This window comes from Babjeviella inositovora (genome assembly GCF_001661335.1).
Source record: "Babjeviella inositovora NRRL Y-12698 unplaced genomic scaffold BABINscaffold_1, whole genome shotgun sequence".
Lineage (NCBI taxonomy): Eukaryota > Fungi > Ascomycota > Pichiomycetes > Serinales > Babjeviella > Babjeviella inositovora.
The window spans coordinates 1,365,009-1,376,826 of record NW_017566838.1 but is presented as its reverse complement, the minus strand read 5'-3'; the positions used below and the strand labels follow the sequence as shown (position 1 = coordinate 1,376,826).

General features: G+C 51.0%; 6 protein-coding genes across 6 annotated transcripts; 2 read left to right on the top strand and 4 right to left on the bottom strand.

Annotated features, from left to right (window-relative positions):
- Window positions 1–12: 12 nt before the first annotated feature.
- On the bottom strand, window positions 13–2,403 carry BABINDRAFT_159277 (uncharacterized protein). The gene has a single exon (XM_019127566.1). The coding sequence runs from the start codon at window positions 2,269–2,271 to the stop codon at window positions 46–48; it is 2,226 nt and encodes a 741-aa protein (XP_018988092.1). The 5' UTR covers window positions 2,272–2,403; the 3' UTR covers window positions 13–45.
- A 641-nt stretch (window positions 2,404–3,044) lies between these two features.
- On the top strand, window positions 3,045–5,043 carry SRV2 (adenylate cyclase-binding protein). Its single transcript, XM_019127565.1, has one exon. The coding sequence runs from the start codon at window positions 3,147–3,149 to the stop codon at window positions 4,686–4,688; it is 1,542 nt and encodes a 513-aa protein (XP_018988091.1). The 5' UTR covers window positions 3,045–3,146; the 3' UTR covers window positions 4,689–5,043.
- Window positions 5,044–5,989: 946 nt separating this feature from the next.
- Window positions 5,990–7,213, top strand: YDJ1 (type I HSP40 co-chaperone; the record flags this gene model as incomplete). The annotated part of the gene is made up of 1 exon (XM_019131457.1): window positions 5,990–7,213. The coding sequence occupies one exon, from the start codon at window positions 5,990–5,992 to the stop codon at window positions 7,211–7,213; it is 1,224 nt and encodes a 407-aa protein (XP_018988090.1).
- Window positions 7,214–7,526: 313 nt separating this feature from the next.
- On the bottom strand, window positions 7,527–8,377 carry BABINDRAFT_159274 (uncharacterized protein). The gene has a single exon (XM_019127564.1). It carries the CDS (start codon window positions 8,354–8,356, stop codon window positions 7,919–7,921), a length of 438 nt encoding a protein of 145 aa, XP_018988089.1. The 5' UTR covers window positions 8,357–8,377; the 3' UTR covers window positions 7,527–7,918.
- A 123-nt stretch (window positions 8,378–8,500) lies between these two features.
- Window positions 8,501–9,558, bottom strand: GPI2 (phosphatidylinositol N-acetylglucosaminyltransferase; the record flags this gene model as incomplete). The annotated part of the gene is made up of 1 exon (XM_019127563.1): window positions 8,501–9,558. A coding segment is annotated over one exon (983 nt), but the record flags the coding sequence as incomplete, so codon positions are not given.
- Window positions 9,559–9,671: 113 nt separating this feature from the next.
- BABINDRAFT_159272 (rRNA (cytosine-C5-)-methyltransferase) lies at window positions 9,672–11,640 on the bottom strand. The gene has a single exon (XM_019127562.1). It carries the CDS (start codon window positions 11,620–11,622, stop codon window positions 9,847–9,849), a length of 1,776 nt encoding a protein of 591 aa, XP_018988087.1. The 5' UTR covers window positions 11,623–11,640; the 3' UTR covers window positions 9,672–9,846.
- Window positions 11,641–11,818: the final 178 nt, after the last annotated feature.

The following is an 11,818-nucleotide window of genomic DNA, read 5'->3' as shown; positions in this document are numbered from 1 at the left end:
ACTCTCCTCTTAACTGTTCTAAGGTTTTTTATTTATTTTTAACACCTAAATAAGACATGGGTTCCCCAAGTTGTGCTCCTTAATATATTCCGATCCCATCTCCTCGTACTCCTTCTTCGTGACGTACGTCGCGCCCGCACCGTTGGCCCACTGCGCCATACCCTTCCAGGCGTCCAAAACCGGATCATTCGCAGTCCTGATCCGCAACAGAGCGCCGCTAGGAAGAAAGCTGGTGAACTCATTCCGCATTCTGGTCTCAAACCCGTGGGTCAACACCGGTCCGCCGCATAAAAACACATCACGCACCATCTCGTCCGCATCTCCCAGGAAACCACATGAAGGCATGCGCCGAAGCACAATGTCCTCAGAAATCTCACACACCCCCGCCTGGTCGAGTCCGGCGATGGACGGCTGGAAGTAGATCTCCGGGACACGGATGCGCTCCACATTGAGGTGCACCTGGTGCTGGTGGTGTGCATCCTCGATATCAAACGCGCTCGGCCCGCGGAGAAACTTGTGCAAGGTGGAGTTCTTCCAATCGAACGACGCTTCGAAGGTGTCGGCCTGGGTGAACTGGACATCGTGCTCGAGCAACTCACGCTCAATCTTGAGCAACTCCTCGCGCTCCTCCTCCTCAACCTCCTCGTTGTCCGCACCAACGGCCTCAGAGTTGATATCACGGTACACGGCCCAGTCGGCGTCGTTGGCACCGAACGTGTCGTTAGGATCGTTGTCGATGGTGGCGCTGTTGGTCACGCGCTTGCGCTTGGTACCTCCCGCGTTCGCGTCGGCATCGTCAGCGAGGGATGCGATATTTTTCATGCGCTGCTGCGACGCCTTTGACTTGCGGTCCTTGCCTTCGCGCTGTATCTTTACACGCACCTGGTGTTTCGCGATCAACTCGCCTAAGCGCGCGCGGCGCGCAGCCACCCAGCCGTCCAAGTCACTTTCCCGCCACTCCTTGTCCTTACGGATCTCCTCGTCGCGGAGCCGCTTCTCTTCTTCCTTCTCGAGCTTTGCGCGTGCGCGTGCGTCGTAGTTCGACTTCATCAACCGCTGCTTGCGCTTCTCGCGAATCTCCTCCTCCGACAACTGCTCATCCGGGATATCTACCAACGGGAATGTCGGCGTCTCTTCTTCCACGTCGCCCAAGTCGCCCTGGCGCGACCGCTTTAACGACCGCTCGAGGTTGTACATGTACTTCTTGAAGTCCGCTTCTCCTTCAAACCCCTCGCCCTGGAGCATGTTCTGCACGTCGCGCTTGCTTGCAGTCTCCATTTTCGCACGCACCGTGATGTAATACGCATAGTCCTTCTCCTTCTGAACAAGCTTCTCCAAACGCAACTTTTGGGCCTGTTCCTGGAGCCGTCTCCCCCCCTCACGACGCTTCTCTGCCTCCTTTTGCAACTCCTCCTCGGACTTGACAACCTTGGCAATCTCCACAAACGGCGCCTCAATAACCCTGTCAAGGGTCTGGAGCACGTCCGGGTCGAGGGCCGTCTTAATCTCCTCGTGGAAGTTTGGCGAAACGTAGCAATGGTCGTGCACGAGATACTCCGCCTGCTGCGCGGTGATCTTTGTGGGAAAGTACGGGTACTTCAACGTGAGCAACGAGCTGAGGTAGGTTGTCGCCTGGTGGCCGCCGAAGTTGATGCGCTTCGCCTGGGTGAGGATCCCGCGTCCTTGCACCACCGGAATAATGCTGGTCAGCTCATGGCCCGCGCCTACCACAAGCCCCGTGCGCCCCCCGTTTGCGTGGTACGCAAAGAGCGAATCAAGCCCGAACGCGACCGTCGGCGCATTGTAGGCCTCGAACAACAACTGGTACATGTTCTTGCGGAACACGTGCGGCGCGCCCATGGCCTCTGTCATCACTACCGGATTGTCCACACCTCCTGAGGAGTTTACGCCGAGGTGCTCGAACGAGTAGTCGAGCATGTACTCGATGTAGTCCCAGTTGGCGATCATGGGCCCGTCAAACGGCGTTTTCATTGCCAGCTTGACGGAGGAATCGCGGAATACGTCGTTGCCCACAATCGTCAATGTTTGCGAGATCTTGCGGTCACGCCAGCGGGACACGATGCTGGGGAACACGTTGTTGGGTACGGCCGCGTTTGCGAGCCCAATCTTTGTCGAGTGGGCGCCGAGATCGATGCAGATGGGCACGCCCGGCGCATACGCGCGATAGATAGGCTCCTCGGAGGGTAACGTCGCCGGGTCAAAGTCCCGGAGGGGAAACACCGTCTGCGTAAATGGGGGTGTTTCGGTCATGGGAATGGTGATTGGTGGGAGGACTAGAACAGGGGAGTCTTGGTGGTGTTTTTTTAAGCAAGGTGATTTGGAGTCGTGCGCGGATGGAAATATCCTGCGTGGAGATAGCCAAAAGGATTAAGGTGGAGAAAGAAAAGGCTAGGGTGTTTAATAAGGTTACTAGAACCAATAATTTAAAAATAACTAGCTGATAATTTGGACACCTCCAGGAAACCACCAGTAAAGAATAAAAATTTATAGGGTATCACCACTAACAAGCTTCATCGAATTGAGACTCCTGGGTAAGAACCTGGAAAAACAGAGATGTTTGGGAGTAGTCTAGGAGGTGCAATATTCCTCTTTAGAAGAGAAAAACGGAACTTTTTGACATGTGTTACCTGGACGCGAATTCCTTGTCACCGTAAAAAATTACAGAAGACGCTAGGAGTGTAGGATATACGCTGGGCGGGGAAGACAAGCAGAGACGAATCAGCAATGTCAGAATAGCTGGAGAAATACAATAGATCTACATGCGTTACCCTCGCCAATTGCTAGTTATGTTTAACTACAGTAATGAAATTGTAACACGATTGGCCTTCCAAAATCCCAAAATATACAAGGCTATAAGACTACAAAACTACGTGCCTTGAAACAGGTAAAGCCCTGGTTTTAAACCGCGGACTGATCCGCTCAAAATTAATATAATCTAAACTACACTGCCCACTTAGCCAACCCTGATATTCCCAAATCTACAGCCATCCTCCCTCCGGCGTAACTCTTGGTCCATCACGTGTCCGATACTCCCGCTATCCTGCAGACACACTCTCCTGAATGATCTAAAGCAACAACTTCATCATCCCTTAACTCTCATTCCTCAATTACATCAATTAACCAGCATGAGCGACCAAAACCAATTCCAGCTCCAGGGCTACAACTTGCTCACTCTCCTTAAACGTTTGGAGGTTGCTACCTCACGCTTGGAGGACATCACCATCTTTCAGGAGGAAGCCACCAAGGGCATCCAGCAGGACGCGGGTCAATTGCCTCAGGAAATGGCGATTTCGCCGCAAGCGCCAGCTTCCCAAGCGGTAGCCACGCCAACCTCTGTATCCACCCCTTCCTCTGCGCCTGCGATCGTCGCGTTCGACGCCTTTGTCGCGGAATACGTCACACCCTTCGTCGCCTTATCCCTGGAGATCGATCCATTGGTCTTCCAGCAGGCGGAGCTTCTCGCTGCCGCCTTCCAGGCCCAAAAACGCTTCCTTCTGATTGCGTCACGGGCAAAGAAACCTGCCGACACCGATGCCGCCTACGCCAAGGTGCTTCTCCCTACCAACTCCGAATTGATGGCTATCGATGACCTTAAGGAAAGGAACCGCGGATCCAATTTCGCCAACCACCTCAGTACCGTCGCCGAGGGCTCTCCTGGCCTCTCGTGGGTCGTCGTCCCAACCCCGGTCTCGTTCATCCCGGAGTACAAGGACAGCGCGCAGTTTTGGTCCAATCGAGTGCTCAAGGAGTACAGAGACAAGGATGCGAAGCACGTGGAGTGGGTCAAACGCTTCTTGAGCATCTTTGATGGGTTGAAGGCGTACGTAAAGGAGTACCACAGCACCGGCGTTGCCTGGAACGCCAATGGAAAGACATTAGAAGAGGTTTTGGAGGCTTCCGAGAATGATTCCGTGACTTCTTCACCTCCATCTGCCGGAGGACCTCCCCCACCTCCACCTCCCCCACCAGCTTCTGTCTTCCAGGCTTCCTCCGAGTCAAGCGGTATGGGCGCTGTCTTTGGCGACCTCAACCGTGGGGCCGACATCACCGCCGGCTTGAAAAAGGTGGACAAGTCGCAGATGTCACACAAAAACCCGGAGTTGCGTGCTGCGGCCAAGAAGGCCGTCCCGGCGCCTCCAAAGAAGCCAACCTCCTTATCCTCCGCCTCCAGCGCCAAGACACCCAAGAGACAGCCAAAGAAGGAGTTGGAGGGCTCCAAGTGGTTGATTGAGCACTTCGAAGACGAGCACGAATTGGTGATCGACGGTGAAATGCAGCAGTCGGTCTTCATCAACAAGTGCTCCAACGTCACCATCCAGATCAAGGGCAAGGTCAACGCGATCACCGTGAACGACTGCAGCAAGATCGGGTTGGTCGTCGACTCCTGTGTCTCCGGGATTGACATCATCAAGAACGTCAAGTATGGCGTGCAGCTCATGGGTGTCGTGCCGATGATCAACATCGACCAGTCGTCCGACGGGAGTATCTATTTGAATAAGGACTCGCTCGACTGCGAGGTTTTCACCAGCCAGACCACCTCCCTCAACATCAACTTGCCTCCGCTGGAAGACGACGGAGACTTTGTTGAGGTGCCGGTGCCAGAACAGTTCAAGCACACGTTCCAGGGTGGGAAGCTCAAGAGTGAGATTGTTCAGCACATTGGTTGAAGGCAGTTTGTCTTTTAACTAGAATATTAAAGGGTAAACTCCATGGTTGGGTGATTGTGTAGTGGCGTCAAACCAGAGCAGTGAAGATTGTAGAAGGCTGCACGCCGGCCACTGGTAAATGTCGTGAATATGGGATCGCAAACGGGCTAAAGCGGAGAATTGGTTCAATAGCCAAGAAAAAAAAACGACTAAACAGGTGGGTCAAGTGGAATTACATGCACAAGGCCTACAACTGGAGGGATCTCCGTGAGATTCCGATGTACATCACACAATATTTACCTCTTAGTAAACCTAAGGTATCATATCTTAACTTGGGCGGTGTAGAAACCTTTAGCGAGTTGTACAATTGGAAATCGTCAAAAATCACTTGAGATGAGGTGTAACGTATGGCAAGTAAAGGATCTTTGTAGGACAATGCACCCCATACCATAACTACAGAATCGTCACCATTGTGGCCATATTACCCTCAGGAAATCGGAACTAAAAATATATATAAATTCACTCAGATTCACTGTGGTCTCCGGATTTTTCTGACGAAATATTTTGGACAGTAACCTAAATCAAAATTATGGTGTAGACCAAAAAAAATCGAGTGGTAATGTCCTTGTCCGTATCTTTCAAGAGGCAAACGGTAAACACGTGTTATCTAAAGGTGTAGGTCCCGTTTAGACAGCTTCGGTACGTTCGCGTTCCGGGTAAGTTTCAGACCCCCCCTTACAAGAGCTAGATCGGTTAAACTATTTGCACTCATAACCCTGTCACACCCCGGATGTCGTGTTCTCGGATCTTATCTGGAACTCCTGAGAAAACCACGGGTTGACATATCCATGAGGCTTGCTTATAATTGCAGTCCATTGTTGCCCCCTCCAATAACCCAGTCCTTGAAATCTCATATGATTAACGGATTTTAATTTCACCTTGTTATATCGCCACCCGCTCTTGCCTCCCAAGTTGAGCCCCCGATCAAATGCGCGATGACATAAAGGTGTACACCTCAACCCGTCCCAAACACCCTACGACCGAACAGTAGATGCGATCTTTCGTAATAAAGTAAACCCTACTCGCTGATTCATCTCGTATAACATTTAACTCTTCATGGCTCTCAAACCACTGGTTAATTCCCTCGTTCTCTATCTTCGCTGACGCCGCATGCACGTGACTCTGGAAACTTCTGGCAAAAAAAAAAAAACCTCGAAAAAGAAAAAAAAATAGACGCCCGCTGGAAAATCGTGAATCGCTTACAAATACCTGTGAATCGATACTTATCTTCTTCTTCAATCTTCCCCATCACACACAATATAATGGTTAAGGATACTAAGTTGTACGATCTTTTGGGTGTTTCACCATCCGCCTCCGAAAATGAATTGAAAAAGGCCTACAGAAAGGGTGCTTTGAGGTACCATCCAGATAAGAACCCCAGCGAGGAGGCTGCCGAGAAGTTCAAGGAGCTCTCTTCTGCCTATGAAATCTTGTCAGACGCGCAAAAGAGAGATGTTTACGACCAGTACGGTGAGGAGGGTCTTACCGGTGCCGGTCCGGGCGGTATGGGCGGTATGGGTGGCGACGACATCTTCTCCCAGTTTTTCGGCGGTATGGGCGGCTTTGGCGGCCAAAGCAGACCATCCGGTCCACAGAGAGGCAGAGACATCCAACACTCGCTCTCATGCACCTTGGAAGAGTTGTTCAAGGGCAAAACCGCCAAGTTGGCGTTGAACAAGACCGTGTTGTGTAAGCCATGTGGGGGTAAGGGGGGTAAGAACGTTAAGGAGTGTACCACCTGCCACGGTCAGGGTATCAGAATCATCAACAGACAGATGGGTCCGATGATCCAGAGAATGCAGGTCCAGTGTGACAAGTGTAACGGGACCGGTGACATCATGGACGCCAAGGACAGATGCAAGACCTGCCATGGTAAGAAGACGGCCAACGAGAGAAAGATCTTGGAGGTCCACATCGATGCTGGTATGAAGGAGGGTGAAAAGGTTGTCTTCAGAGGCGAGGGTGACCAGGGTCCAAACATCGTCCCAGGTGACGTTGTCTTTGTTGTTGACCAGAAGCCACACGACAAGTTCACCAGAAAGGGTGACGACTTGTACTACGAGGCCGAGCTTGATGTCTTGACCGCCCTTGCCGGTGGCTCTTTCGCCGTCAAGCACGTCTCTGGTGAGTACTTGAAGGTTGAGATCGTCCCAGGTGAGTTCATTGCCCCAGACTCCGTCAAGGTTATTGAAAACCAGGGTATGCCAATCAGAAGACACGGTGGCCGCGGTAACTTGTTCATCAAGTTCACCGTCACCTTCCCTAAGCCCCACTCCATCCCAGAAGACAAGTTGAAGTTGTTGGAACAGGTCTTGCCTGCCAGAAAGGAGGCTTCTATTCCAAAGGCAGCTATTGTCGAGGAGTGTATGTTGGCTGAGGTTGATCCGTCCAAGCACAGACAGGGTGCCAGACAGAGCAGCTACGACGAGGACATGGAGGACGGCGAGGAAGGTGCCGGCCCTGGTGTCCAGTGTGCCTCCCAGTAAAGTGTACTATAATTGGTTCAGGAGCTTGATATATCGTAATTCAACTGCAACAACGTTGCGTCGTAATAAAGTCTGTAGCATTCAATTTAGGGGTGATGTATGTAATGGAGGTGCATTGGCACCTTTAGGTGCTGCTCTGAATGGAAGTCCTCTATGGAATGCATTTTGACCAGAACTTTCTCGATGTGAAGGGCCAAGAGGTTGGGGAATGATAGGAAACGCAATTTATACCAACAATCTTAGGCATATGGTGGAAATATTATCCGGATCCTAATTTCAAACACTATCACACATACGTATCTGATATGGTTATATTCCATCTTGTTTTATATTTAAATGTAGATATAAACGGTGGTGATAGCCACTGCCAGATTCTCAATTCCTAACTGATTAAATATGAAGGATTTTATCGCAAATATGAATTCCCAATTATTACACCTCGAGTTTAGTCAGAGTCAGGAATCCTAGAAGGTGTCTCTATAGTATCCTTCAAGGCGAATTGTCCCCAACAGAACACCCCACTGAAATCCACCATGGTAGAGCCATGGTCCAGGGACACTGTTTAGACAGCCCCGTGTAAAACCTGTAGGCCACGTAATGATATAAATACCATTTTTTTCGGTCGTGATGTCCAGACAGCTTGTAGTTGGTAGTTTTGATCGGCTGTAACCCACAGCTTTTGGTCTTCATCACAAATCACATACCTTATTCCATCTCGTTCCAGATGTCCCTGGACGTCTGGTCAATCTTCTCGATCGACTTGTTCACCTCTGTGAGGTTGTTCCTGATGTCATCCACGCATCCCTTGATATCCAGTTGGTACTGGCTATTGATGCCATAGTTGAACAACTTCCTCTTGATCGCCTCCAAGTCTTGAATCTCCCATATGGCGTCGTCGTCGGGTTTTGCAAGTAACGTGTCAGCGTTCTTTGTCATGGTATCCAAGAGTTTTCGCTGGGCCTGCGAGAGGGCGTCAAGCGACTTGTTGAACTCTGGATTGCCCTTGAAGCTGAACGTGCCGCTGTTGTCATTCATCTGCTTCGACAACTCCTTGACATCGTCCAAGATGTCAATCTGCGTCCAGAGCTTGTCCTGGTACGTCACCGCTGGCTTCGTAGATGATGGTTCCTGGCGTTCCGTCATGAAAATAAACCTAGCTTTCGGAGACTTAGATGTCAAATAGCTACTATTGAATTGAACTAGGCAGGTCAAACCCCGGAGGAATCCAACGACTCATGCTGGTATTCCCACGACCTGAATTGCTCTGGGCTTGCTACAGAGGCCTGATGGGACACTCATTTTGTACGTTTGAGTATATAATATGTCTAAGAATAAATGTCAATGGAATGCATACAACCTCATTTACTTCCCTTTCAGAAGAATGGGCTTGGCGGGGTCCCACGGGCCCTGGATCTCGTTCTTGAACCGCTGGAAGTAGAGGAAGAGCGACGGCCCGCCGATGATGATGGCCATATTGGCCAAAATCCAGTGTGTCATGATCAACGGTCCACACATGAGGAATATCGCGCGCGAGAGGGCAGTCACGGTAAAAGTTAGAGCCGTCCAATGGAACACGCCCTTGCGGTTAACCCGACCCGTTTCCACGTTACGGAACCTGCCAGAGGCGGTACCCTGGCCCTTGATGACAAAGAGGTCAAAGGCACGGAATAGACCGTTCACTTGGATACTGATGGTGATGAAAAAGAACACCGCAAGAGACGAGCGGAGTCGGGAGGCCAATAAAATGGAGTTTGCGATGAGCACGTTGGTGGAAAACGTGGTCATGAGCTTGGAGGGCTTGGGGGAGGCAGAGTCGGGTGAATCGGCAATGTAGTAGGGATTGGAGAAGTAGTCGTGGGAAATGAGGTTGACAATGTTGAGAAAAACGGAGAGCGCCCAAATGGAGTCGGAAGACGTAGACTTTGTTAAAGATTTCAACACTGGCGACAACACCAAGGTGATGAAGATGATTATCACCGTCGGTTTGAGGTAGCGGAACACCGCCTGATACCCGAGACACGTCGTGGCGGTGACGATGCTCAACACGCTCACGGGGATAAACACCCGGAGCGGGCTCCAGTCATAGGTGTAGAAGCCGTAGAAGATGACCGCAACCACCGAGAGACAGTTCCAGTGCGAGAGCTGGAGCGAAAAGTCGTGGATCACCTTGAGATGGTAGTATGGCTCCACCGTCAGGTTGCGCTTCAACTGCGAGAGAAACGACGTGTCAGTGTAGTTGTCCGGGTATGGTTGTCTGAGGTAGAGAAGTTTCTTCCATGGGATAGAGGTGGACTGCGGATCTGGAGATGGAGAGCCCTGGCTCAAGCAGAGAGGTTCCACCATGATGATTGGGTGTGATAAGTTTTGTTTGTGGAGAGCGTTGAAAAAAATAAAAGCCACGCACAAAAGGTGCATGACCGATCGTATACCATGTGAATATCGAGCGACGTTTTCATATGGCATTTATTGTATACTGAAAAAGGGCCTAGAAAGGGGATAAAAAAAAATTAAGGTCTAGCAATGGCGGAATCCAGTGTTTTCAGTCGCTACGATGTTTAGAGACACCCTCGGAGTGCTATCAGTACTCTCCTTTGTTTGCGAAAATATATTGTACAGACTAAATAGCAAATGAACTACTCCTTTGGAGCCTCTTCCTCTTTGATCACCTTGTCGGCCTTTCTGGCGTTCGGATTAACACCTCTCTTCTTCATGTTACGGTTGACGGTCTGCTGGATGAGCTCCTTATCCTGGTCGGCGTCGAACTCAGCGAAATCGTCGTTGATGATGGTGTCATCCTGCTCGGATCTGGCGGCGTGCTCCTTCTCCTTCGCACCAGCCTTGGAGACATCATGTGGGGAGGATGCAATCTTCTTAAACTTGGCGACGTAGAAACCGTCAACGTTGTAGGTATGTGGATAGTATCTTCTGGTCAAGCTCAACTTAGGACTGAAGTGCTTACCTCTGTAGGAGGTGAACCCCTCCTTACCGATTGCCAAGCCGGTGTCGACCAATCTGACATTCGGTCTTTTCCTCAAGGCGTACTCCACTACAGACTCATTCTCCTCAACCGCAACGGAACAGGTGGAGTACACGATGATCCCACCGGTGGCGGAGTTGGCATCGACGGAATCAATGGCGGACAACAATAACTGCTTCTGCAAGTGCGGAATTTGGATAAAGTCCTTCTCAGTTCTGGAGACCTTGACCGACTCGTCCTTCCCAATGACACCGGTACCGGAACACGGAGCGTCCAACAATACTCTGTCAAAGCCACCGATAACCTTCGGGAACTCACGGGCATCGTAGTTACACACGATGGTGTTTCTGCAGCCCAATCTATGGATGTTGGCGATCAAGGACTTGGTTCTGGCCTTGTTGGCATCGTTGGCAAACACACAGCCGGTGTTCTTCATCATTGCCGAGATGTAGGTGGTCTTACCGCCCGGCGCCGCAGCCATATCCAAGATACGCTCGTTCTCCTGTGGCTGCAAGGCCATCACTGGGAGGAAAGAGGACGCGGCCTGGAGGATGTAGTGACCGGCGAGGTACTCCGGGGTGGCACCCACCGGGACCTGGGAGTCGAAAATCTGCAAACCAACCTTGGTCCAGGTCCCGATTGGCTGCAAGTTGACACCTCTGTTGACCAAGGTCTGCGCCAAGTCACGACGACGGGAATGCAAGGTGTTGGTTCTGATGGTGGTGGGTCTCGAGATTTCGTTGGCTTCGAAGAACTCCATCGCTTCCGAAGGAGAGAACAAGTTGAACAACTTTTCGGCCAAGAATGGCGTGTACCCGAAGTACGAACAAATGTCCTTGATCAAACGGTTAACGTATTCGGTTCTGGACTTGCCATCTTCGGCCAAAGTCTTGAAATCTTCCAACACCTTGGTGATTTCCATCATTCTGGTTCTGGTCATGGTGACATCCTGGGGATGGCCCTCCATCGCCTCCTCCTCTTCCGCCGTTGGGAGCACAATGGCCTTTGGCTGGACAGCACCCTCCACCAACTCCTCTTCGGCCTCTTCGGCTTCCAACTCCTCCTCCTCGTCCAATTTGCGAGACAAAGCCTCCATATTGGCAACGTTAAGGGTCTCAATGTCTTCGTCATCAGACCAGATAGGCTTCTCGCGGCCCTCCTCGTCGGAATCATAGAACTCGTCACCCTCCTCTTCCTCCTCAGAATCGTCGAAAAGCGCCTTCTTGGCAGAGGCCAACTCCTCTAAATCAACCTCTGGAAGGTCGGCTGGCATCTCCTCCTCGTCGGAAACAACAGGCGCCTGCTTCTTGCCCTTCTTGCCCTTCGGTTCGTACGCCTTCTTGGCTGGCTTTTCCGACACAGACGCGGACCTCTTTCTCTTGTTGTCCTTCTTTTCCTTTCTGGCCTCCATCTCCTCGAAGGAGGGTGGCATACCCTGCTTGTTTTGTTGACGTCTACCCATAGTTGATGCTGTGAATGGCTAGAAAACTTAGAAAGGGTCACCTATCAATATTATTATAGCTGTGAAAATTTCGCATACACTTCATGCAGGAGTGAAAAAAAAATATCCACCTCATCAGTTACCCGGAAGGTGTCCTGCACGGAGGTGGAAAATTGGGTGCGCCGCA